Consider the following 27,023-nt stretch of genomic DNA (forward strand, 5'->3'; position numbering starts at 1 on the left):
AGACCACCTCTTATGCCTACCAAACACATGTATAAACACCCTAGCATTCTCCAAAGAAATACACTTTGAATACTCCTAACAACTCCATACCTTATGAACAAACTTTGATAATGCATGCACCTGATGATGGACACACACACGGATTAGAATACACAAGTAAGATACATGGAAATATCTCCAGCAAACCATTTAGGAAACAACTTCCATATATCAACGTATCCCTAGCTATCAGGAGCCAGCTCACACATATACAAGTACCAACAAATACCGGTACCACATATTTCTAATACATATAAATGCAATTGTCCATCTTCCCTGTAGAAACATAGAACCCCACCTCTCTATCAGATACACATACACTCACTTCCCAAAATACATAAGCCTAAGAGGCTCCTACTGAAAATTACAAGTGCACAGCCTCAGCAAATATTCCTCCAAGTGGCCATGCCCCTTGAATACACACACAAACTCATTTAACACACAACTCTCCACAAGTCCCAAATAGCACCACAATTACCCAGTACACTACAAATATGCAATAATATCACCCTGTATGCCCTTTCTTCCAAATACACATACAGTACCACACTACTGGCATATACATAACCCCACATACCCAACCTCTCACACACAATTAACTCTGCCATCTTGCAGAATACAGAATCATGCAAACACAACATACCTACATATACAACATTCATCAGTCCCATAAAATAGTCACAGACTTGCCCTCTACACATCCAAATATACATAGACAGCTCCTGAAAATGCACACACACAAACACCCCATAACCATACAACATGCCCTGAATACACAAATGATCAGCCTACATTCCCCAAATATACAAAATAAACAGACTGGACACCCAAAGTAATATACACCACGACTTTTCCTGACATTGCCCTTATGCATAGGCAGATAATCCTTCCAAACGCACCATTAGACACACACAAATCCCCAAATTCATGGGAGAAAAGAACACATGTAAACATATTCCCCAAACACCAAATTACAAACACCTAACCACCAACTCCTTGAGTATGCCTGCGTCACATCTCAACACCCTCCAAATACAGCACTCACTCTTACACACTCTCACAAAAACACAGGCATGACCTCCCTTCAAAGACAAATATGCACAGACAAAACCAACCCGCACATTTGACTACATATCAGATTCCCACCAACCAATTAAATATGTACAGACCCCATCTATGCTTGCAAATCAATCATGATTTGACATCAGACTACAAATACATGTTTATGACCACATTCAGCAAAGCTGCTCCCATCCCTGACAAAAGAATGCAGTTTGAACATAAGTGTTGATTGATGTTTTTATGATAAGAAGGAAGACACTAGTGAAACTATGAGTGTGTTCCTTCGATCTTCACTCATTTTCCAATCACCTGAGCTACACCTCTGGAAGCAGATGAGGGTTTTCAACTCGCAAGAACTTCCCTCTAGCTTTTGTACTCTTCACAACGCGCAGACTAGAACGGCAGCTGTTTAATAGCTCGCACACACGATTTACCCCCCACTGTAGGCCCCGCAGTCACTGAACCCTTCATGCAGCCGGCTCCCCAGTGGTGCCAATAACCCCGGGGTAAACACCTCAAGGGAATCGAGCGCTATGGGGGCGTGAATCCACATTGTGGCGAGTCTCCTTACACGGACAAGGGCACAAATAACCCACAGGGTGAACAACAGCGCAGAGCGGTGACACCTGAAGGGTGAAAAGTCCCCGTACCCCTTACCTCAGGATTTCTATAACTGATCCTAGAAGTCGCCATGAAAGGCACCGGCCCCGCCGGACTGCCTTTGGGGCCCCACCGTCCGCGCTTGCGCATGCGTTCCTGTGTTCCGGAGCAGACTGCCCGAACAGATGCCTGGAGCCATTAGAGGACGGCGTTCCACGTCCCCGAGAGCCCCGCGCCCAGTGGGCGTGCGCAGGCGTACAGGCGCGGGGCGCGCGAGCATCTGCTTCAGGAGGTCTCTGCAGGAGAGGAGAGAAATGGAGGGTCGGGCAACGCTGCGGAACTTGACTGGCGACGCTCCTCGCCGGGAACTTTCGTGACGGTCTCTTCTTCAAACTAGCTCTTGTGAGATGTGCACTCGTGATTTTTATATTGCACACGTGAAACCCATGCACTTAGCTACAAAGAGTTCTGGAGAGCTCCACTGTAAGCACAGTAGCCTCAAATTGGGGCAAGTGCTTTCATGCCCTTTGGACTGCAGTTCCTTGGTTCTTGTTTATGCCTTTCAAAAAACAATAGGTCCTTTTTCCTAGCAAGCCTGAAGTTTCTGTTCAAGAACAATTCTAGGAAAGAATTTCAGACCACGGAAACACTCTTAAAATACTGTCTCCTGACTCCGTTCCTAGAGTTTCTCCAACGCATTTACTCTTCTAGAATATTTTTTCTCAGTGTATTTAATACATGGAGGTTGTTCAATAAATGTTGATTCACAGGTGTTTCCTTTGTAGGGTTTTGGGTTTTTTTTTAAAATAAATTTGAGAAAGAGTTGACCATCTGGGCCAATTTCAACACAGCAGGTAGTATGGGAAAAATTTTAATTTCCCTCCCACCTTTTTTATAATATCTTGCAGAATTTCAGTTGACAATAAAAACAACAACAATAATAGTAGCAGGATCAACTTACTGACCTGACTTTGTAATACTTCCCAAAGAAACTTCAATCATCAGATCCTGTTTTTTGTCAGTTGCAAGATTAGAGCATTTCTCACTCAACAGGATGCCTCTGAAGACCCCTCACATCTAACAGCACTTAGCGCCTCCAAGTGCAGAGACTTGAAAACTCCACAAGACACAAACATGGTATCTCTTCGTTTCTTTAATGTTTCGTGATTGAGTGGAAGAACTGTCTTCTGAGGCTTGTGATGCATGTCCAGAGATGTTTTTTCTCAGTAGTCAATGCCTACCCCCAACCTCTGTGCAGGAATAGTCAGAGATCATGATCCAAAGGACTTTTAGATACTCCCTTCTGTGACTGGTCTTCCCAAATTACATTTGGGCTAATTTGATTATCTCTGTCTCTGGGGTGTAGGATTTTGAAGTATTACAAAAGTGATTGCAGGATTGGAACTGGCTAATTTTTGCACAGTGCAATTTTTGTATCAGTGGCCTTGAGAAGACTCCTTCAAATGCTGTATCAGAATTATGAGTGAGAATCTTGTAAATAATTGGTTCAATGACTGAACAAGGGGAGGAAGCAACAAGGAAGCCTGCCTTTCTTGAGTGCCTGGGTACAATATTTTGCCTCGCCATCCCTCTAGTATGAAGTTATTGGTTGAAAATCATTTAATTTTTCCTTCATTATAAAAGCTCCAGTACTGAGCGATATTCACAAATTGTTTATTTTTTTCAGTCCCCAACAGGAGTTTCTTTAGATATAAAGTTCACCATGACGTTGCTTGAAATATTCTCACCTTATCTTCTCATCTTCTTCTGAGTCAGTTTTCCTGACAAGGGGCAAGGAACTTCTTAAGAACCAACAGGAGTCTTTTTCACACTGTGGAACAGTCCTTCTAAAACTGTTTCCCTCCCCAACACCCCACAATCAGTAGGAGTTCTACTGCTGCTACAGCAGTCAGTGAATCTCGTCTCCCAAGAGATTTGGTTGCCATCCTCTGAGGTTTTTGCCCTTCATCTCCCTTGACAAGTTTCCTAACAGTCCTCTCTTCTCACAACACAAAACATGAATACTCTTTCATATCATTTTGATAGTGGTAAACTGACTGACATGGATTCTCAATATGAAAATAATAAACAAATTTTTTAAAAGGAATGCTACCATGGTTACCATGCAGATGGGACCATATGCAATGATGAGCCTAGATTCTAAAGAGCAAGCATATGTAACGCAGACAGGAAATTAACAAACTTGTAAGCAGGGCTTGCAGGCTAGGATTTAGATGGAAGTGGGTTTGTATGAATGGGGATTGGACACTGGTGGATAAACTCTTGGCATTGTGTCAAGGTGCACATCCATCTCATGGGTAGTGGATTTTTAACACCTAGAAAAACCAGGGCTCTAGGATGTTTAGTCCCTTTAACATAAGGAAAGGGAAGAAGATTTTCTGCCTTCTTGTTCCTTACTTCTGTCCTTACCCCTACTACGCCAAGACGTTCAATGCTATATGATGGCTCTTCGAAATCCATTTCATCCAAAGAGCCTGCAGATTTTGTGTATGTTTACAATTGTGTTTTGTGTTGGAGCCAAGATGCACACTTGAGTCTCTTCACTCCAAGTTCTCTTTCTCATAAGGATGAGTAACTAATAATAGCTTAGTATGTTCTAATTTTTTGGTAGTGTTGCCAGATAAAATACAGATTTCAAGTTAAATGTAAATTTCAGATAAACAGGGAAAGAATTTGCAGTAAAACTATGTCCAAAATACTGCATGGGACACAGTGGTACTAAAAACGAATTCATTGTTTATGTGAAATTCAAAAACCAAATTCAGTTAGGCATTTGTTACTTTTCTTTGCCAGATTGAGCCACCCTATTCTTTCAGGTGCTTTGAAATTTAAGAGACTGTAGAAATTCTTGTTCTAGGAATCTAGTGCAGAAACAGAGGAGCCAAAATACCCATACGAAGACAATCATTGGAAATATCCTCAGATATATTGGAACATATATGAATTTTCAACTAGAAAAAAAATGAAGGCATTTTTAAAAATGAAAATAGATTGCATTCGTTTTTAGTTGCGTGACGTATCTCTGGGAAGATTTTAATGAAAAGGATAACACTGATTTCCTCCAGGAAAGAGGATTGGGTTGACAGGGGAAAGAGGTGGGAGGAGGATCCGCCACTGCATATTCCATTTTGCACAATTTAAATTTGAACCATGAGAAGGTGTTGCTCGCTTAAAATATTATACTAAAACAATTTAAAAGGTAAAAAACTAAATCTTTAACAACCATGGAATACTATGAGAAAGACATTTAGTGAATTCTGGTCTTGGACATGGGGACTGCATGACAGTTTTTTGATGGACGGGGGCTTTCCAGCACAAAGGGTCGTTAGTAAGGCTGGTCCTGCTGGATGTTGGTTGGAGCACAAGGACCACTTCCTTAGGAGTGATGTACATACAGCAGTCAAAGACACTGCATCTGCTGAGACAATCCTAATTTCAATTACTCAGTTCCATGTGGCCATAAATACCCAAGTATTTATCAGACTAACACTTGGGTATTTTGTTCAGAAAGTCTAGTCTCTGTTGAAGTAAGTCAAGAGCCAGGTAGGAAGCAGAGTGTGTTGAGGGACACAAAACTAGGTTGATGGAAAAAGAAGTAAAAGTAAGGGACCGTCATGTCCAAACTCTGTGCCGAGAATCAAAGAAGCAGTTTATAAACTGCCTAAAGAGGCACACGCCAATTGTGTTGTCACTGTGAGAGGTGGAAGGAACTTCCAGTTCTTGCCTACCTGCCAGAGCCCTCATGGAATGTCTCCCCACCACACCCTACCCAGAACCCCCTGGCCTCTGCCCCTCCCCCACTGCAGAATGTTTCAGCCCACATTCTACTGTTTAGATTCAAACTTGTCCCTCCTTTACTTGGATCCTGACCATCTGAGGAAGCAGGTCACTCTCTGGGTCCTGGTCTTGATTTTTCTCATTGATGCTACCAGACAGCAGTAGTCCGTGCCCAAGCCTGCAGGGTGGCTTCGGAAGGAGGTAAGCCTATAGGTTGGAGGTGTGTTCTCAGAGACCCTGCCATCTCTCACATCCTTCGGGTTCACACGTGACACTTCACTGTGAGCACATAGTTGGACTGAAGTAGAGGGAGAAGAGAGCACTGGACACACAAGGACATTTCACCTGGGGAGACTGGGGAGCCTGAAGAAACCTGAGACTGCACTGGGGAGGAGGGGTCATTGGAGGTGGATCAAGAGGAATTGCCCTGGCTATGGAGAAAGGATGGCAGCAGACAGGTTGATTCTTTCTAGAGAGGAGACAAGCCACTCTGAAATGTGTGTGTAAGGATGTGTGTGATGTCCTGGTGGTGACACAGGGAGGGTCATGAGGAAAGCCTAGACCTGTACTATGTTCCTGAGGTACCTGAAGCTTGCCTCACCATATCTTCCAAAGGGATTTGAACAGGAGCCTACTATATCTCAGGGGACACTGGGGAGAGATGGTCTTGGTGAGAAAAGTATTCAATGGGGCTGTGTATGGCCACACCTGCAGTGAAGTGTCCTCTCTGAGAGCGAGGCAGGAGGTTACTCTAACTGCTGCAGCCCACACCTCATCCACTCCGCCCAGCCCAGAGCTCACTTCTCAGTTCAGGTAACTGTTGCCTTGGATTCAACAGGGGATGGGCAACCGTGTAAGTTCAGCCAAGAGAGGGCTCAGCTTCCTGTGTTGCTCTGAATTGTCCTTCCTTTTGTGGAATCGCAGCACTTCAGACCTACTTCATCTTGTCCAGTATCTCATGGTGGACCCTCAGGCTGCCTTGAGAGGAAGAGTTTGTTCATATTTCATGTCACTCCTTCATGGACAGGGAACAGATATGGAGTGGGGTTGTTTCGGGTGGAATGTCTATGAAGGCTGCTTCCTAATTTAAAGGGGGAAGGAGTGTAGCCCAGGGTCAGGAACACAATCTGTGTTATTACTAAACGTCCTATGACACCTGTTCTGGTTAATTAGGTGCACCGTGGTGTGTACCTCGTTCTCCTGAACAGACATGCGTTCCAGAGAACTTGATCGCCATGGCAACTGGCTTATGCCTGCTTCTCAGACTGTCTTTCCATTATTGGGAATTGGAAGGGGAAGGACCACAGGCAGTCTGTACTCTCATGACCAATGTAACATGGCAATTCCTTGGCCCTTGTTTAATGCTCTGCAGCCATCACTGGCTGTGAAATGACAGAATGTAAGGGACACGTGCCTACTTCTCAGACCCCCCCCCCCCACCTCCTAGGAACAGAACTCCTGAGTGATGACAGTGACTCTGGGCACTGGGAAGGGGGTGGCAGGACCTGGCCCAAGTTACGTACCTGCTGTGGGTTGTTCTGAGATGCAGGTGCATTCTGGGCCAGTGTTATGAGTTTGTATCAGGATTCCATTAGAGGGATATTTTCCAGCATTTTGTCTTGTTTTGTGAGGCTAGGAAAGAAAGAGGGGATTTATACTGAGCGTGAGGAAAAGGAGGACTGAGTAGGAGGTGGGGCCCTAATATTTTACACAGTGCCTTTGGGTGCCTAGAACTTACCTTGCAGAAGGTCCCTACCTGCTAGTACACCAGCTGAGGGGCATTTCCCACAGAGCGGATGTCCACACAGTTCCAGGTCTTGGGAGACAGCCTGTGAGGCTTAGCTGCCAGGGGCGCCTTAGGGAGGCTCTCCAAGTGAGTGCTTGCTGAGGCAATTTCTTCTCGGCAGGCAGGGGTCAGGGGCCTTGGTGGATGGGCGCGGGGTCACCAGTGGAAAAATTCTCAACTGTAGGTCAGGGCATGAAAAGCACTTGAAGACATTTGCACGCTGCAGTTTCCCTTGTCCAAGTGTCTCTCACCTGTGGAGATTTACACTCTGATGCCGCAGAAAGCCTCTGTCCCACTTGCCCATTCTCCTCCTCCATTCACTCCTTTCCTTTGCCTCAACAGCATCTCCAGTGTTGGGAACAGATGTTCACCATGAACCCCGGTGACTCCTTGCCTACTTTCACGGCAGTGCCCTTTCCTCCACCCATTCCTGGCCCCCAGCACCGGCCACCCTGGGGGCAGCACCTGCCACCTCCCATCACCCCAGCATTCCCTCCTGGCAGCAGCCAGCTGCTGCCAGCTTTCCCCACGACACCTTTGGTGGCTAATGGTGGCTGTGGACCTAGTGCCCCTGGGGCCTGCAACCTCACTATCCAAGTCAGGTCTCAAGGGAGGCCAGTGGAGGCCCCCCAGATTCAGACCTTTATCATAACTCAGGGCCCCCTCACCTGGAGCACTCCAGGGGCCCTCAGCGGGAGTGCTGCATGTCCTGCACCCGTATTCATAACAAACCCTGCGATGGAGACCATTGTGACTGCTCCAGCTGTTGGAGTTACTCAGGCTGGCAAGGGAGGCTGGACCCCAGGCTTTCCTCCTCAAGCTCCACCACCAGCTGCCCAGCTGGTCCCCATCATTCGCCCAGTGAACTCTGGGCCTTGGCCACATGGCACTTCCAGGGAGGGCAGCCTGGCCACCAACCAGCCCTACGCCTCGCAGGGTGACTGCTCTAACCCCCAAAGCGTGTACAGTAACTTCCGACGTTGGCAGCGCCTCAAGCCACTGGCGCGGAGACACCTTCCCCAGAGTCCTGATGCAGAAGCTCTGTCCTGCTTTCTCATGTGAGTGAACGCTCAGGGGGTCGTGAGCTTATCGGAGCTTTTAGATAAAGAGGACCTGGGGATGGACTCGCAGGTTAGGTTTCTAGGGATACTGGAAGCAAGGTCTGAGGGCAATGTCCATGCTATGAGAAGGCACATTGTCGGTCATATGGGTGAGCCTGCCAGGCCATGACATCATGACTGAAATGTGCCTCATCTCAACTGACCCCACCACCCTGAGAGTCTAGCCAACTTGCTCTTCCATGAGTCTCATGGTAATATGGACTGCAGACTTGCAGTCAGAGAGGGTCGTGCTGTAAGGTGAGGAGCCAAGGAGTGGATGCCACACTCTCCTGTGGTACCTTCTCCTTTCATACAGGACTTGAGTGTACGTGGCCGGGGGAGGTCACTTCGGAGGAGGGGGAGGAGTGCGGGGCCCAGGCGAGCGCTTAATGCACGCCTCGACTTCATTGTTGTGGAGAATTCCACTAGGAACAGGGTGATGGTAGAGCTCTCCTAAGGGCGTGGGCTCTCTCCCACTAGAGCTGTGAGCCTGGCAGGCATTTCCATCCTAAACCTCCGGTCCCTCGTAAAAAGGGGACAGTCACACTTCACTCAGAGGACCAGGCAGAAGACTCCTTGGGCTAATCTATGAAGTGTTAGCAGATGGCCTGCCACATGCCACGCCTCATTGATGATAGTGATTTTCCTTATGAAAAGGCAGCCTTGAAGAGGAAAAGAGCTCCCCAAGGCACAGTGTCCCAGCTGTAGCCTGGGAGTGGATGGTCATCCCTGAGTGTGAGGCGGTGACAGCAGTAGCCGGGAAGGCTTGTCTTTGCCCTCCCAGACACCTGCCTCTCACCCTCCTGTTGCTCAGTCATGCTGCGTTGAGTGATGTGTGGTCCACATTGGTGGGTGGGGTCAAGCAGGTGGGGGCTGGGCTGGGCACGGAGACTGACCCGAAGGTCTTACAGCCCAGTGCTTCGATCCCTGGCCCGCCTGAAGCCCACCATGACGCTGGAGTGGGGACTGTGCAGGGCCGTGCAGGAATGGCAGCGCGTTAGCAACTTTGATCGGATGATCTACTATGAGATAGCAGAAAAGTGAGTCAGTGTCCTGGGCCCAGGGGCTGCATGGAGGGTGAGGCGAGTGGGTGAGGGCAGTGTCTGGCCGTGGGGATGCTCATCAGAGAGGACAAAGAAGGGCTGTCACCCAGAACAGGGGCCCCACAGCCCAGAAGACCTACTGTCCTCCAGAAACCCCTCCCTCACCTTCAGAGCTTCGGTCTTCTGTCCTTCCTCCACCAGGAGCTCTGCCCTCCCCTGATTTTGACCTACCCTTGCCTTGACATGAAGGTCTCAGGATGGGGCAGGGTGACGCTGTGAGTCCAGTTGGGGTCCAACTCCGGCCATGTGGGCTGAGCCAGGGAAAGAGCTCCACCCGCCAGCCTGCTGCTTCCTTAGTGGTGGGTGGCTGGCGGCCACTGACATAGATTTGGGACCCCCTCTCCTCATGAAAAGTGGCCTGAGTGGGTACACTGGCATCCCTGAAGAGGCTGGGGAAGCCACCTGTCGTCAGCCCAAGGGTCTCTGGCCCTTCCGTTGTTTGCTCCGTGGTAATCCCCTTGGTTTAAGAAAGAAAAGCAAACCAACGAGCGCCTCTCAGAGGAAAGGAAGGCCCCTCCTCTGAGCTCAGCACCCACATCGTCCAGCCTCTCCTGGGCCCTGTCTCCAGGTCTATGTTCCAGGACTCTCAGTTCCAGCCCAGGGTCCTGGATTCGGGCAAGGACCCCTGTGGGGAACACATGCCTGTTCCAGCCTCTGGCTGTCAGCCCTTCATGTGGTTCTGGATGGGGACGGGGGGCATGAGGAGGGTGCCCCCTGGGTCAGCCACATGTCCCGTTGACCTGGTTCAATTCAGCGACCTGGGTCTATGCTGTTGAATGGCCTCCAGTGCTGGTGAGGCAGGAAGGGTCCCAGATCTTGTCTCAGTTCCAGGAGCAGCTCTCTGCTGTGCACAGCACCTCACAGGGCCTTGACAGCCCCAAGGCACATCCTCTCCCAATCCCTCATTCTTGGCTGCCTTTGTTTGGCTCCAGAACCCAGGCCTTTTTCTCAGGGTGGCCTGTGCCTCCGTCACCCCCCAGGTTCATGGAATTTGAGGCCAAGGATGAGATGCAGATTCAGATGTTGCAGTGGATGCAGTGCGCGCAGGACCTGCCTCCTCCAGCCCCACCGAAGCTGGATCCTCGGGGGCCCCCAGCCCCGAAAGTGGGCCTTCAGCCAGGCACCCAGGTTCCCACTGGTGTTGAAGGCACAGGTAACAAGGACCTAGGGTTGGCCACTGTCCCCATGTGGATCCTTTTCCTTCAAGACAGGGGCATTGGTCTTTCAACCAAAACAGACACCGAGACGGGGGGTGGGGGCGTGGGGTCTCAGCTGCCCTCTGTCACTGCTGGGTATTGACTTGGTCAGTTTTGTAACTCCTCTCACACCTCCCTGTCAAAGGACCCCACACAAGGTCTGCCTAGGAAGTGGGCTTGATGGCGAGACCCCTAGAAAATTGGAGGTTCCCCACTTCCTTACTTGTGACTCTCCTAGATGCCCCCCTTACCTCCACTCTCCAACAGTGCATGAGGCTTCAGGTGGTCCTGACCCCCCTACACCCACATCAATGTCCCCCAAACAATGCCATCACCCCAATGTGCGCTCGATGGTCAGGAGGTGGACCGGGAGTCCCTCACTTTCCTTCCCTTCCTCCCGCTCTGCCTCAGCCTGTGCTCCCAGGATGTCCAGGCCCAGGGCCCAGCCCTCCCGCCCAAAGTCCCAGCAGCCCCCAGAGCCCAAGGCACCCAAGGAGATTCCCCCCGAGGCTGTGAGGGAGTATATGGACATCATGGATGCGCTGGTGGGGCCCGTCCACTCAGCCACAGGCGAGTCAGATGCAGAAGGTGGACAGGACGGAAATGAGCTGAAGCAGGAAGAGGACGGCATCTACTCGGACCCGGGCCTCTTGAGCTACATTGACAAGCTGTGTTCCCAGGAGGACTTTGTCACCAAGGTAGGCTAGGCCTGGAGCCTGGGGTCTACAAGATGCCAGGGCATGGAACACTCAGCACCCAAGATCTGGGTTCTGCTCAGGCCGTTGGGACTTAAGCTCAGCTCCTTGTTCCTGAGCCTGGTATTAGGGGAGGTTTACGCAGATGTATGTGTGTACGTGTTTGTGTCTGTCAGTGTGTATGCCTTTGTGTGTCTGTGTATGTGCCTCTGTATATGTGCTCTTTTGTGTGTGACTGTGTATGTGCATGTGTGTGTGCGTGCGTGTGTGTGTGTGTGTGTGTGCTGAGCATCCCCGCCTTGTAGAGGGGAGTGGGGTGGGTCTCTGCTTTTCACTTTCCCTTCGGGTCTTCTTGTCTCACAGGCCACTCCTGGCCAAGGATGCTCATAGCCTCTTCTTTCTGTCCGAGGTGGAGGCAGTCATTCACCCTCGATTCCTGGCAGAATTGCTTTCCCCAGACCCACAGCTGGATCTCTTGGCCCTAGCGGAGGAGCTGGAGCAGGAGGAAGGGCTCACGCCGGAAGAAGTGAGCCAGGGGAGGGAGAGGGACACTCAGGGAGCCAGGGGACCCCACGGGAGGGAGACTCCAGGTGATCCAGGGGACAGGGGAACCCAGATGACCCAGGGGAGCCAGAGGAGGGAGGGATCCCCGGTAGAACAGGGGAGACAAGGGACACCAAGGAAGACCAGGGCATTGAGGGACCCCAGTGAACAGGGGAGAGGTAGGGCCCCAGAACTGGAGGGCCACCTGGCGCTGTCCATCCCTCCCCTGCCTGGGAAGCTTGGCATGGGGAAGGGCCCGTTCTTGGGTGGGTGCAGTGCAGGGTGAAAGGAAGGAGAGGATGGGGAGCCGGGAGGGGAGGGAAGGGCACAAAGCTGGGAATAAGGTGCAGGAGGATGGCAGGAATGCCACAGTGTCTGTATTTGGATTCAAGTCCTGGGGTGCCCCGTCCCCTATTCCCCCCAGGGCCATTGTCCCACGGCCAGGGCTCCTCCTCTCACATGTGTGTGTGGAGCCAACACTGTCCTCCTCCCGCCTACCAGCTGGTGCAGAAACGACTCCTGGCCTTGAAAGAGGACGAGGGTGTGCGGGCAGCCCCGAGTCACGGTGCACCCGGAATGCGCTCAAGTCCTTCTGAGCCCGACGCCGGCCAAGGTGCCCAGAGGCACGACCAAGACCCCCATCCAGGGGTCAGTGATGAAGCCTGCCCACCAGAGATCGATTCTGAGGCTCCTCATAGGCTCATCCAAACAGACACTGGCCCGTGCAGGCCCAAAGGCTTTGTTCCCTCTCGAGGACGTCAGGAGGTCTCTCCATTCCGGGCCAGACCGCCCTCCCCTCCCCAAGGTCAAAGGCGCGCTGCCCCTCTACGGGGACCCAGGGACGCGTCTGTTCTCAGAGAGGCCTCTCCTGTTCGGGAGGCCCGAGGGCCCAGGGACGGGTCCGGTGAGGACAAGGTGAAGCTCCCTGGGATGATCTTCGTCGTGGGCACTCAGCACAGAATGCGGCCTTTCAGTCTGTCCCAGAGTCCTGCCCATGCCTCAGGCCTGGCCTCCCCTGGAGGTTGGGGGGCCCGGAGTGCTCCCCACGCCCCCTCCCCTCAGAGAAGAGGTCTCAGCCCAGCTCCACCAGCCGCTCCCAAGTCGAGGAAGCAGGCTCTGTGTGGACGCCTAGCCAGTGCTGAGAAGCTGCCCATCCCTGGGGCTGGCCTCGTGGTGTCTGGGAGGCTAGGCTTGGCTCTGGGGCCGGCTCGCCCCTCACGGCCGAGAAAGAGAAATCGTGACCCGTTTGTCACAGAGAGGAGAAGGAAGAAGAAGAAGAAGCACTGCAGCCAGTAGGGAACAGCTGGGCCGGCCCTCCAGGGTGGTCCCCAGGGGAGACTAGGGCCTCCTTGTCATCCCAGTGCTGACCCTGGATGATGTGGGGGGAAGGGAGGGAGGGCAGGACCACCAGGCCGGGGAGGGGGTGTGGGATTGTGGGGGGTTAGGGAGGTGGGGGAGGTGGGTGTGGCCAGGTGTGTGTGTGAGCAGGACCTTTGGAGTGACGTATATCAATTGTGAATAAAGATCGTCTTGGTGGGAAATGCTCTCAGGCCACTGTCATCTTGTTCGTGTTGCGCTGCTCCACAGAGAGCGATCCAGAGAGGAAGGAAGGATGAGGGAGGTCACAGGAGCTCTGGATCTACAGGTGGCCAAACCTTTCCTCCACATAGACAAGGACTCCTCAGGCTGCCCCTGGGAACGCACAGCTCTCACTTTCCCCAGGGACCCCCTCATCATCCCCTTCTCTAAAGCCTGCCTGGCTAGGGGCCTTCTGGGGCCTCTGTACCATCTTCTGCATCCCTGAACCTTCTGCGGAGGCAGAGCTGCTTTTGTGCCTTTCAGCCCTCTGGACACTCACCAGTTTCTAGGATGGGGCCTGGAGACAGCCCTTGTCATTATGGAGCTTCTCTCTGCTTCCCTGAAGTGGCCAGGTGACGACGCTGGGATGACCCTCCGCTCATCCAGGGTTTCCTGTGTGGGTGGAGTGACCAGAGAGGAAAAGTCTTGGCTATGGGGACAGGACTGTCTGCCTCGTCGTAGCGCGAGCATCCTCTAGTCCCACTGGGATTATTGCAATGTGCAGAGTGGTGGAGGCAGCTACCTCTTAATCCCAATGAGGATGCAACAAGGGGAATGGGTGCGGGGAAATTCATGGGGCACCCGTGAAAGGTGTGTATAAGGGTAATGACAGTTGGGCCCCTTTGTGGAACTTGTAGGATTTCTCTGCAGCAGCAACTCGTTCAACTGAGGGAGGAGGACCCATCTGGCTGTGGCTGTGGAGACTGGCCTCAGGGGCCTATGGGTGTGCAAAGACACCCCAGAACTACTGTCCCTTCCCTTTCCACCCATGGCTGGACATGTGTGTGTATTGGCATCAACACTGATTTGTATTCCCATATAAAACGGTTCCTCCTAACAAACTATGACCACATTTCACAAGAACAGCTTGCTCACAGGAGCAGCAGGGGTTGGGGAGAGGTGTCTGTGGCCCCAGATCTGGGTGGGAGCTGGGATCCGTGCAGAGGAGTGTGGAGACCTCAGTCACCATCCTGTGGGTGCCGGCAGAGACTTCGAATCATCAGAGCAGGGGAAATGACCCGCTCACAAGGGTGAGCCGAGCAAACAATGAGGGGCAGGGCACCGACCCCTGCTGTCTCCCCGAACTGCCCCCCCTTGCAGCCTGCTTAGCCCCCATCATGGCCTGTGCTGGCCCACCTCTGAAGCCCCTTCCTCCTAACGCACTCAGATACTCTGATCCTTTGTGAACCTGCCCTGGGCCTCACCCCCCTTCCCTGCTGGCCAAAGCCTGTTTTCCTGCTTCTGAGTTCTGATTCGTTCCCCAGGACCCAGGCGGGGGTTGGGACAGCAGAGACTCCCTAATTCGCCCTCCTCCTCCCTGAGATCTTGACAATCACCTTTGTATGTTTCTGTGATTTTAACTACTCTAGATACTTCATGTGAGTGGCTATGACATGTCCTTTTATGAGTGGCTTAGTTCACTTAGCATAATGTCTTAGAGGTTTATCCATGTTGTAGCATGAGACATGGTTTCCTTTTATTTCAAGGAAGGACATATTTCACTGTATTTATAGACCCCATTATCCGTTCATCTGTTGATGGACATTTGGGTTTCTTCACATCTTGGGTATTTTGGAAAATGCTACGATGAATGTGGGTGTGCAAGTATCTGTTTGAGATACTGCTTTGAATTCTTTTGGATACAAACCCAGAAGTGGGACTGCTGGATCACATGGTAGTTATAGTTTTAATTTTTTTAAAATTTATTATTTATTTATTTTTGGCTGTGTTGGGTCTTCGTTTCTGTGTGAGGGCTTTCTCTAGTTGAGGCGAGTGGGGGCCACTCTCTTCATCGCGGTGCGCGGGCCCTGTCACTGTGGCGGCCTCTCGTTGTGGAGCACAGGCTCCAGGCACGCAGGCTCAGTAGTTGTGGTTCACGGGCCTAGTTGCTCCGCAGCACGTGGGATCTTCCCAGACCATGGCTCGAACCCGTGTCCCCTGCATTGGCAGGCAGATTCTCAACCACTGCACCACCAGGGAAGCCCCTATTTTTAATTTTTTGAGGAAACCTCATATTGTTTTCTGTAAGGGTTGTCCCATTTTACACAGTCACCAACAATGAGAAAGATAGTCACCATCAAGAACTTGGTAAATATCCATCTTATAAAAATGTTCATGCTTTTAGCACAGCGGTAGATAATCACAATTATGTATAATAATTATATTTGGGGTTATATATGGTGTCATGTAAATCATATTGCCTTTGGCTTCTTCTTTCAACATTCTTACTTTAAGAAAAATGGATATATTAGTTGTTCTTTACTTTTTAATTATTTATAAGTTTGCATTGTATGCATACATTAATAATAATTTATCAGTTCCCTTGTTGGTGAACTTTTATAAATTATAATGTGACAGGGTAATCAGTTCCAGAGGAAAAGTTTTTCCTTTCAGAACTTTGAATGTTTATTCCATCGAATATGGCTTCTGTTACTGTTTTTGCAAATTATGCCATCAGTACACCCTTTCATGGTGGGTGATCAGTTTCCTTGCTAATTGTTTTTTTTAAGATTGTCTTTTGTCTTTTGTGTTCTCCAGTTTCTTGACGTGGCATTAGTTTCAGGTTAAAAAAATTTATCCTCCATGTGATCTATTTTGCTTCATTAAGTGATACCACATTCTTCATCTCATCTAGAAGATAATATTATCTTTTTCAAATGTTACTTCTACTCATTCTCTCCTGTCTCTACTTCTAGAACCCTGGATATATGTATATTAGACCATCTTATATATTCTCTATGTCTTCATCAGCTTGGACGGCTGTAACAAAATGCCATAGACCTGGTGGCTTGAAAAACAGATGGTAATTTCTTAACAGTTCTGAAGGTTGAAAGGCCAAGATCAAGGTGCCATATTCAGCTCCTGGTGAGAGCTCTCTTCCTACTTTTCAGATGGTTGTCTTACTGTGTCCTCACGTGGCAGAGAGAAAGACGGATCTCTCTTGTGTCTTTTCTTCTAAGGGCACTAAACCCAGTATGAAACCTCCATTCCCATGACCTAATTACCTCCCAAAGGCCCTATCCCCAAATACATTGAAGGTTAGGGTTCAACATAAGAATTGGTGGGGGGGATACACGTGCATAGCATTCTGCCCCTGGTACCCAAAATTCCTTTCCTTATTGTATGCAAAATACATTCATTCTATCCCAACAGCCTCAAAAGCCTTAACTCATCCCAACATCAACTGTAAAATTTAAAGTCCAAAGTCTGATCTAAACACCATCTAAATCACATATGGGTGAGACTGGAGGTACTATTCATCCTGAGGCAAAATTTCTCTGTAGTTGTAAATCTGTGACCCAAACAAGTTAAGTGTTTCCAAATACGATGATGGGACCTGCATATAATAGACATCCCTACTCCGAAAGGAAGAAATAGGAAAGAGGGAATTGATGACAGTTTCCAAGCAAGTCCAAAGCCTAGCAAGGCCAATCCCATTAGATCTTAAGGTAGGAGAATAATCCTCTTCAGTTTGAGGCTTTGCCCTCCAGGCCCACTGGGGTGGCAACATCATCCCCACAGCTCGGTGGGGCAGCCCCACTCCTTCAGCTTGGTGGGGTGCCACCCACACTGCAGCTCTCTGTAGGGCCTCCACCTACACCATGACTCTCTGTGAGGGCAACAATCTCACACTTTGAAACTGAGACCCCCTGGGCCTGTGGTGGGATTGACAGACCCGATGACCTCGGAATCACCTTTGGGGTCTTGCTCCCCTTATCTTCAAGAGGAGTACACATTCACAGCCAAATTGCTCTAGTCTTCCATTCTGTAGAATCCAAGAATTCTGACAGCCTTCCCTCATTCTGCCCGGCTTTCTCTGTCCCTTTTAGTTCAAACTGGCAGTGTCCCTGCTGGTTTAATCCTTCTCTATTCCTGGCCTCTGCTGAGATGACAAATTAAATTAATAGCACACCTGCTACACCCTTCGAGTTTTCCTCAGAACAGGCTTTCTCACTTTCAAATATGGATAGGCTGAGAAGTTTCCAAATCTCTACGTTCTGATTTCTTTTTGCTTAACATTTGGTCTTCAATTTCTCTCTCTCCTGATGTGTTTTACTGTGACCGGTGATGAGGAACCAAGCTACTTCTTCCAAACTTTGTTCAGAGATCTCCTCAGATGAATATTCAGTTTCATCACTTGCAATGTCTACCTTCCAAAAAACACTAGAACACAGTTCAGTCAAGTTCTTTGCCACTTTATAATAAGACTTGCCTCTCCTTCAATTTCTAATAACGTGTTCCTCATTTCTGTTTGAGACCTCACCAGAATAGCCTTTAACGTCCATATTTCTATCTGTTCATGATTATTTCTGTATTCTCTACAAAGATGGAGATTTCTTCTCCAGTGTGCCTCTTTTCTTTCTGAGCCACCGCCAGAATCACTTTTAATAGGTAAGGGCTGAAAGGCATTTATGGTGATCTCAGCTTTTTTTTAGCATGCACTTCAAATCTCTTTCAGCCTTTACCTACTATCCAATTCCAAGGCCACTTCCACATATTTAGGTATTTGCTACTTCTTGGTACCAAAATATGTCTTAGCTCAAGGGACTATAACAAACTACCACAGACTGGGTGGCTTAAACAACAGACGTTTATTTCTCACACTTCTGGAGGCTGCAAAGTCCAAAATCAAGCCACCAGCAGACTCTAGGTCCATAAATTTCTCATTCATAATTTCAGACCATTGCTTTACTGTGCTACATTTTAGTTAATTTTTCACATCTATCATCCATGTCATCCACTTCCTCTTTATCAATATCTGATCTTTTTCCCATTCACTTTGATATACAGATGTGTGATGTTTGTATGTTGAATTTCATCATATACTATAAAATATTCAATTTCAATGGTCAAGATTTACTAACATAAATCATTTTTACTGTTGAAGACAGAACATTCTTAACTGGAACTGGCACTGGTAATACAAGTATATGATAGTGAATAGAAGCCCAACTAGTACAGTTTGGTGCCACTCCTTGGTTTGGGTTAAGGTGCCAGCACTTCTGCCACCTTTGCTTTTGCACCATCAGTACCTATGTCAACACAATTGTTCCAGAGTAAATCATGAGATTAAAAAAGTTTCACGAACAGTTTGAACATTACAGCATCATGTTGTTTGTGATCAAGCATAAAGATCGTCAATAATATCTAGTGCTAGTACTAGACAAGTTCAAGGAAAACAGCAAACCCAGTCATTTTTTGTTTCCTTTCCCATTTGAAAAGCTGCAAGCAACATTTTTTTGCCCTTTAAAGGGCTCATATGTCTCTGTTTGAAATATTCCATTCTTCTCTCTCTTTTTAAAAATTCATTAATTTATTTGTTTGTTTTTAGGTGCGTTGGGTCTTCGTTCCTGTGCGCAGGCTTTCTCTAGCTGTGGTGAGCAGGCTTCTCATTGTGGTGGCTTCTTTTGTTGCGGAGCACAGGCTCTAGGCGTGCAGGCATCAATAGTCATGGCACACGGGCTCAGTAGACATAGTTCGTGGGCTCAAGAGCGCAGGCTCAGTAATTGTGGAGCACAGGCTTAGCTGCTCGGCGGCATGTGGGATCTTCCCAGACCAGGGATCAAACCCATGTCCCCTGCATTGGCAGGCGGATTCCCAACCACTGCACCACCACGGAAGTCCCAATTCCTTTCTCTTTTAACGTAAAGTGATTGGCCTTAAAGCAGTGCTTAACGTTTACTGGTATTATAATCCTTGTTCAAAATTGCTCTGTGGCATAAGCCACAATGCAGTGAATTGTTGACACCTCCAAAATCCCAGGGAGGCCCCTGAGTGCTCTCTCAGGAGGAAATTGAGGTCAGGTATATCTGATGGCCTGTGTGCTCTCTGTGCTCCTTGTGATGTGTGGGGGCTTTCAGATGAGTGCAGTGGGTAGACTCATGGACTCTTAGTCTTGGCTGGGGGAGACAGCACTGTCGGGTTTATTTTTCCACATTTGCCTCCTTTTGTGCTGCCTTTCTCCCAGTTGCATGTAGCCTGATTAGCGGGAAAGAGGACATGTCGGTAGCTGGGCAGGTGGTTCTCCAGGAGCAAATGTCAGGGACGGTTGTGTGGGCAAGATCCCTAGGCCCTGTCCTGGCAATCTTGCTGTGCACTGAGCAGTCCAGATGAATCGGGTCCTTGACCAGAAGCCCATGAAACTTTTGGCAATCTGTGCAAAATTTGGGATCTAAGGATGGGCTCAGAAATTGTAGCAAGGATTTGGCGGTATCTTACCCTCGGGCTGTTTAAGAGCCCCTAGTTTTGAATGGCATGAAGCACCAGAGAGCCTTTGATCACATTCTATACAGCTGTCCTGTGTATGGCCCTCCAGCAGCAAACCTCCTCTGCTGTGACCTCAGGGCAGGCCCCATCCCCCCCGAGGCTCCTGCCCTGTGAAACATGAGGGTGTAACGCAGGCTGATTGTCAGTGCTTGGCTCCTGGCTTGCCTGACTCAAAGTATGGAGCATCTGTTCACCTTGTACTGGTCCCCTTCCCAGAATCAATGGGCTCACAGCCCAGACATTTATGCTGAGTCCCGGGGCAGCTGTGCCCTGAGAAGCCATGTCTTGTCACTTGCTCCAGGGAGCACCTCCTCATCGGACCACACTTTTCATATGGGCCTCCTGCTCTCGTGCCCTCTTGTTTTCTTCTGAGGCAGGTGGTTGTGATGGCCAATACTGTGGGGTCTTGTGACCTCAGAGCAGACACTGGAGGCTGACTGACCACAGAGAGGTGGACAAGGATGTGGCCTCAGGCGATGGGTCCTTTCTTGGGTTTCTGCCTTTCCTCCCTGACACCTGACCCTTGCTCTCAAAAGCTCACCTTTCTGTTGTAGTTGCCTCACCAGGGGGCAGTGACGGGCTTTGCTCTGCTGATCTATGCCCTCCGGGTAGGTGGCCACAGGCTGGCTTGTCACACACTGGGGAAATCCTACACTGGAGAAGTCAGGATGGTGCCTTGCTGGGCATGGAACCCAGGTAGAAAGGTAGATGGTGTGGGTCTGAGGGACTGATGCCCCAGCTCCAGGACAGGGGACTTCTCCTGGGAGAGGTTGCCCATGACCCCCTTTGGCCCCTCACCCCTGCAGAGATGCTGATAGACGCCCTTGCAGGTCACAGCCTCTGTGCATAGGATCCGCCCAGTATCACATGAGAAGCCGGGCCCAGGAGCCTCGCTCTCTCTGAGAGCAGCTGGTCATCCCACACTGAGGGGCGTCTTCTCAGACAGAGGGCACATAGCTGACCTTCAACTGACATATGGACTCTTCCCTGGGCTTTACCCCTGAATTTACCTCCATTCTTGTCTCCTGTCTCATGGCCACTGCCTTTTCCCCCAGACACCAGAGATCTCCAGGCTTGGGTGGAGTATGGCATGTTGTCAAGCTCAGTGGTGTCCACCTCACCAGCCCACTGGAATCAAGCCCCAGGAAGCCTCCGAGAGAGGAAGACCAAGGACTTTAAGAAGACTAGGGTTAATGTTAAGGAGCATAGATTGTAAGATGAGGCATTTCACTAGTGTTTTTCAATCCGTAAGAAGAATGAAATAGAAATTTCAGAATTGAAACTTGTACAGACATCAAGAAATAATAGTTTACAGGACTCAAGAAATAGTAGTTTAACAAGTGACACATTCACAGAATCAGAGAAAGGACCACCATCCACAGGGTGTGCAAAAGAGATGCCTAATCCCAGGAGCAGCAGCGAGGCAGGTGCTGGGCAACCTTTTGTACGTAATATTCACCAAAGGGAACCTTGGCCAGTGATACCAGGGAAAGGCTATCATGGTGAAGGTGCAATCATCTCCAACACCCTCACTTGAAATCAAACTACTGGCTGAAGAAACAGACTTGACAGAGACTTTGGCCACCTGGCCTGGGTTCTCCCTACAAAATGTCATGTTTCTCCAAGAACGGGGCACAATTTTCCGAAAGGAAAATTGAAAGGAGTCACAATTTTACGAATCACAGACTGCGTATCTTAACGGTACAGCTATTATAAATTTGTACCTTTGTTTGAAGGGAATTGTTAAGTGGTGGGTAGGGAGTGATGTGTTCCAGGGAGGATTTGGGCCCTCTGGCTTGCAGGTGACCCTCTTATCAGACAGGGCAATTCTGCCAGTAATTCATCACTGCCTTCATTCCTCAGGTGGTAGGGATACGAAGGGATTAAAAGGGGTGCGGGCAGAGGACAGCCCTCACTGACAGCACAGAGCCATCACCTACTGTCTCCTCAACTCCTCTGCCCATATAGCCATCGAGGGTGTCAGCTTCATTCTTTCACAGCAGCTGTTGACAGCACACCATCATCCAAGGAGTTCTTGAGCACCAACTTTGCACTACTCAGCAGCATAATGGAGAAATCAAGGATGGCCCATGGAAATACCTAAGGGTCTTGTTTTAGGGCAAACGAGCTTATTCTGCACTATGTGCTTCTTAGTTAATTGGGGTTCGAATGTCCTTTCTTTTATGAAATGATGTTGATAATATTTGGAAAATAAAAGGTTGGCAACCCCATGAGAAACTATGCTTTTATCTGAGTGGGGTTGGGGAGAAAGAGTAATGAAAATTTTGGTTGTTGAAGTAGTGACAGGGCAGGCCTAACTTGTTCAAGACTGCCTCTTTGCAGGACGAAGCCCGGCCTTCCTCAAGACTTCATGGACACTACCCATAGCCAGGGCTTATGGCTGTCATAGCTGGTGACACAGCCATGGGCCTACTGAGCAGTACAGCTGCAACCACAGCTTGGATCAGCCCTGACCAGTAGGATAGAGGCTGGGCCTCCCTCATCCAGAGTGCTCTTTCCATGGAGAGGGACTGGACCTGGGTCCTGTGTGTCCCAGTGCTGGTTCTACTCCCTGCCCACACGGGACCTGGGCTTCTCTGATTGTGCAATATAAACAGCAGAGCCCAAAGTTTGGGTCCCTCTCCTGGACCCTGGATCCCTACTGAATCCCTGTGTTCTGGCCCAGAAAAAAGTGTGCAGTGGGGACCCACAAACTCCCCACTATTCCTGTGTCTGTGAACTTCCCCTGATAAACATGGCTCCAACAGCCAGGGTTACATATTTTTAGGGAACTCTCTTATGGTTACAGGTGCAAAAGACTGAGATGTAAAACTAATATTTCAAAACTTCACTCCAGTGATATTTGAAGAACCTCTATAAAGTAACTAAACAAACATAATTGCATTTTATTCCACTGTGTCCAAATCTAAGCTTTAAATTGTATAAAAATGAGAGCGAGAAGTAGAAAGCCTCCAAACACTCGGAAATTAAGATGCACACTTCTAAATAATCCATGGTTAAAGAGGAATCGCAAGGAAAATTTTTAAGATAAATAGAACTGAGTGAAAATGAAAATACAACACATAAAATGTGGAAGGATCCAGATAAAACATTATTAAGAGGGAAATGAATGGCACTAAATGCTTATAATAGAAAAGAGGAAAGGTCTCAGATCAATAATCTAAGCTTTCACACATGGAAATGGGAAAAAAATTGCACAATAATATCAACACATGAAGAAGGAAGCAAATAACAATACACTCTGATCAAATGGAGCCTATTCTCAGAACACAAGCTTGGTTTACTATTCAAAAATCATCAGTGTAATTTGCCATATTAATAGATTAAAGAAGAAAATCTACGTGGCCACATCAATTAATGAAGAAAAAGCATTTTATGAACTTCAACACACATTCATGTTAGAAACTCTCAGAAAACTAGGAATAGAAGGGCTCTACTTCAACCCAATAAAGAATATCTACAAAAAACCTACAGTGAACATCATGCTTAATGGTGAGAGAATGAATGTTTTCCTCCTAAATTCAAAAGAAGGCCAGAATGTCCTCTTTCATCTCTCCTTTTCAACTTAGTACTGTAGGTACTAGCCAGTGCAGCATGGCAAGAAAAAGAAAGAAAGACACACAGATTAGAAAAGAAGAAATAATACTGTCCATACTCATGGATAGCATGACTGTCTGCATAGAAAAATCCCAAGAAATCTCTAAGAAGCAATTAATAAGTGGCAATTACTTTAACAAAGTCTCAGGATACAAGATCAACACAAAAACATTAATCATATTTCCAAATATGAACAACTGGAAACCAAAACTAAAAACACGATGCCATACACAATGCTTCCAAAACATGAAATATTTGATTATAAATATTTTAATAGAGGATCTGTACAATACAACAAAACAAGACCTAAATCAATGGAGAGACATATCACATTCATGGATTGGAAGACTCAACATAATAAAAGTTCAACTTCCAAAAGAATTTTTTTGTCAACATTGACAAGCTTATTCTAAAATGTATGAACAAAAGGTAAAGGCAAAGGAGCCAGAATAAGTAAAACAATTTTGAGAAAGCAGAATATAGTTGGAGGATATTAAGACCTACCGTAAAGCTATAAGTAAGACAGTGTGGTACTGGTGGAAGGATAGATACATAGTTCAATGAATAGGATAGAGAATACAGAAATAGACACATACCAATACCACAAACTTTTTTTTTACATAAGTTAAAAAGAAATATAATGCAAAAGGGATAGTGTTTTTAAGAAATACTAAAATTAACTGAAAATGGAACATAGATTTAAATGTAAAATTTTAAACTTTGAAAGTTTTACAAGAACTAGGAGAAAATCTTTAAGTCCTAGGACTTGGTGAAGAGTTCTTACACATGAGAGCAAAAACACTACTCAGAAAAGAAAGAATAGAAAATTGGACTTTATCTAAATTAAACGTTTTCCTGCATTAAAGACCCTGTTAAGGATGAGAAGAAGCTACAGGTTTGGAGAAACTATTTGCAAACCACACATCTGACAAAGGACTTGTATCTGGAGTGTATAAAGAAGTATCAAAACTCAACAGTAAAAATAGGAACAATTCAATTAGAAAATGGGGAAAAGATATGAAGAGACATTTCACCAAAGAGGACATATGTTTGGCAAGTAAGCCATTAAAGTAGTTCAAAACTACTACCTATTAATGAAATTCAAATTTGGAACACAATGAGAATAATCACATGTTGATTAGAACAGCTAACATGAAAATTAATTGTATTGCCAGTGAGGATGGCTAGAAACAGGATTTCTCTTAGTATTGCTAGTGGGATTGTAAAATGATACAGCCACACTGGAAAATAGTTTGGCTATTCCTTTAAAAAATGGAATATATACATACCATATGGCCCAGCAATTGCATTCCTGGCTATTTATCCTAGGAGAATGAAGACTTATGTCCACACAAAAATCTGTACATGATTTGACTGTAGAAGCTATATTTGTAAAAGCCAAAGATTGGAAACAACTAAAAATTCCTCCTAATAGGTGAATGGTTAGAATGGTGTTACACCCATACCAGGAACACTACACAGCAATAAAAAAAGAACAGTTTATTGATACAGCAACTCTTTGGAGGGACTCAAGGGCATTATGCTGAGTGATAAATGCCAATCTCAAAAGGTCACATACTTTATTCTATTAATATAATATTCTCAAAATGACAAAATTGTAGAGTTTGAGAAAAGATTAGTGGTTGCCACGGAATAGGATGGTGTCGAGGAGGAGATGGGTGTGAGAAGTATGCCTTCTCTGATTATTTTTTTGAATTTTATTTTACTTATTTTTCTATACAGCAGGTTCTTAGTAGTTATTCATTTTAAACATATTAGTGTATATATGTCAATCACAATCTCCCAATCGTCACACCACCACCACCTCCCCACCACTTTCCCCCCTTGCTGTCCATATGTTTGTTCTGTATATCTGTGTCTCAATTTCTGCCCTGCAAACCGGTTCATCTGTACCATTTTTCTAGGTTCCACATCTATGGGCTAATATACGATATTTGTTTTTCTCTTTCTGATTTACTTCACTAAATATGGCAGTCTCTAGATCTATCCACGTCTCTACAAATGACTCAATTTCATTCCTTTTTATGGCTGAGTAATATTCCATTGTATATATGTACAACATCTTCTTTATCCATTTCATCTGTCGATGGGCATTTAGGTTGCTTCCATGTCCTGGCTACTGTAAATAGTGTTGCAATGAAGATTGGGGTGCATGTGTCTTTTTGAATTATGGTTTTCTCTGGGTATATGCCCAGTAGTGGGATTTCTGGGTCATATGGTAATTCTATTTTTAGTTTTTTAAGGAACCTCCATACTGTTCTCCATAGTGGCTGTATCAATTTACATTCCCACCAACAGTGGAAGGGGTTCCCCTTTTCTCCACACCCTCTCCAGCACTTGTTGTTTGTAGATTTTCTGATGATGCCCATTCTAACTGGTGTGAGGTGATACCTCACTGTAGTTTTGATTTGCATTTCTCTAATAATTAGTGACATTGAGCAGCTTTTTAAAAATTGATTTTCGTTAATATCTTTATTGGAGTATAATTTCTTTACAATAGTGTGTTAGTTTCTGCTTTATAACAAAGTGAATCAGCTATATATATACATATGTTCCCATATCTCTTCCCTCTTGCATCTCCCTCCCTCTCACCCTCCATATCCCACCCCTCTAGGTGGTCAAAAAGCACCGAGCTGATCTCCCTGTGCTATGTGGCTGATTCTCACTAGCTATCTATTTTACGTTTGGCAGTGTACATATGTCCATGCCACTCTCTCACTTTGTCACAGCTTACCTTCCCCATTCCCATATCCTCAAGTCTATGTCCTAGTAGGTCTGTGTCTTTATTCCCATCTTACCCCTAGGTTCTTCATGATCTTTTTTTTTTCTCTTAGATTACATATATATGTGTCCACATACAGTATTTGTTTTTCTCTTTCAGACTTACTTCACTCTGCATGACAGACTCTAGGTCCATCCAACTCACTACAAATAGCTCAATTTCATTTCATTTTATGGCTGAGTAATATTCCATTGTATATATGTGCCACATCATTTTTATCCATTCCTCCGACGATGGACACTTAGGATGCTTCCATGTCCTGGCTATTGTAAATACAGCTGCAATAAACATTTTGGTACATGACTCTTTCTGAATTATGGTTTTCTCAGGGTATATGCCCAGTAGTGGGATTGCTGGGTCATATGGTAGTTCTATTTGTAGTTTTTTAAGGAACCTCCATACTGTTCTCCATAGTGGCTCTACCAATTCACATTCACACCAGGAGTGCAAGAGTGTTCCCTTTTCTCCACACTCTCTCCAGCATTTACTGTTTCTAGATTTTTTGATGATGGCCATTCTGACTGGTGTGAGATGATATCTCATTGTAGTTTTGATTTGCATTTCCCTAATGATTAATGATGTTGAGCATTCTTCATGTGTTTGTTCTGTATATCTTCTTTGGAGAAATGTCTATTTAGCTCTTCTGCCCAGTTTTGGATTAGGTTGTTTGTTTTTATGTTATTGAGATGCTTATAAATTTTGGAGATTAATCCTTTGTCAGTTGCTTCATTTGCAAATATTTTCTCCGATTCTGAGGGTTGTTTTTTGTTCTTGTTTATGGTTACCTTTGCTGTGCAAAAGCTTTGAAGTTTCATTAGGTCACATTTGTTAATTT

The 27,023-nt window shown here is 47.0% G+C and overlaps 1 protein-coding gene across 2 annotated transcripts in view; it reads left to right on the plus strand.

The window, feature by feature from the left end:
- The window catches only part of LOC117312761 (NUT family member 2G-like), a 78,818-nt gene extending 65,556 nt beyond the window's left edge, over positions 1–13,262 (plus strand). The window contains exons 1-7 of one of the 2 annotated variants that reach the window (XM_073805957.1): positions 5,607–5,700; positions 7,628–8,343; positions 9,297–9,425; positions 10,469–10,641; positions 11,096–11,382; positions 11,789–11,905; positions 12,424–13,262. In XM_073805957.1, the coding sequence (XP_073662058.1) occupies positions 7,649–8,343; positions 9,297–9,425; positions 10,469–10,641; positions 11,096–11,382; positions 11,789–11,905; positions 12,424–13,218 (2,196 nt within the window). In that variant the 5' untranslated portion in view covers positions 5,607–5,700; positions 7,628–7,648 and the 3' untranslated portion in view covers positions 13,219–13,262. Of the gene's footprint in view, positions 1–5,606; positions 5,701–7,627; positions 8,344–9,296; positions 9,426–10,468; positions 10,642–11,095; positions 11,383–11,788; positions 11,906–12,423 lie in introns of those variants that run through there. The other variant, XM_073805956.1, reaches the window with a different exon arrangement.
- The last annotated feature ends 13,761 nt before the right edge of the window (positions 13,263–27,023 follow it).

The sequence above is a fragment of the Tursiops truncatus genome, chromosome 6 (genome assembly GCF_011762595.2).
Source record: "Tursiops truncatus isolate mTurTru1 chromosome 6, mTurTru1.mat.Y, whole genome shotgun sequence".
Classification (NCBI taxonomy): Eukaryota; Metazoa; Chordata; class Mammalia; order Artiodactyla; family Delphinidae; genus Tursiops; species Tursiops truncatus.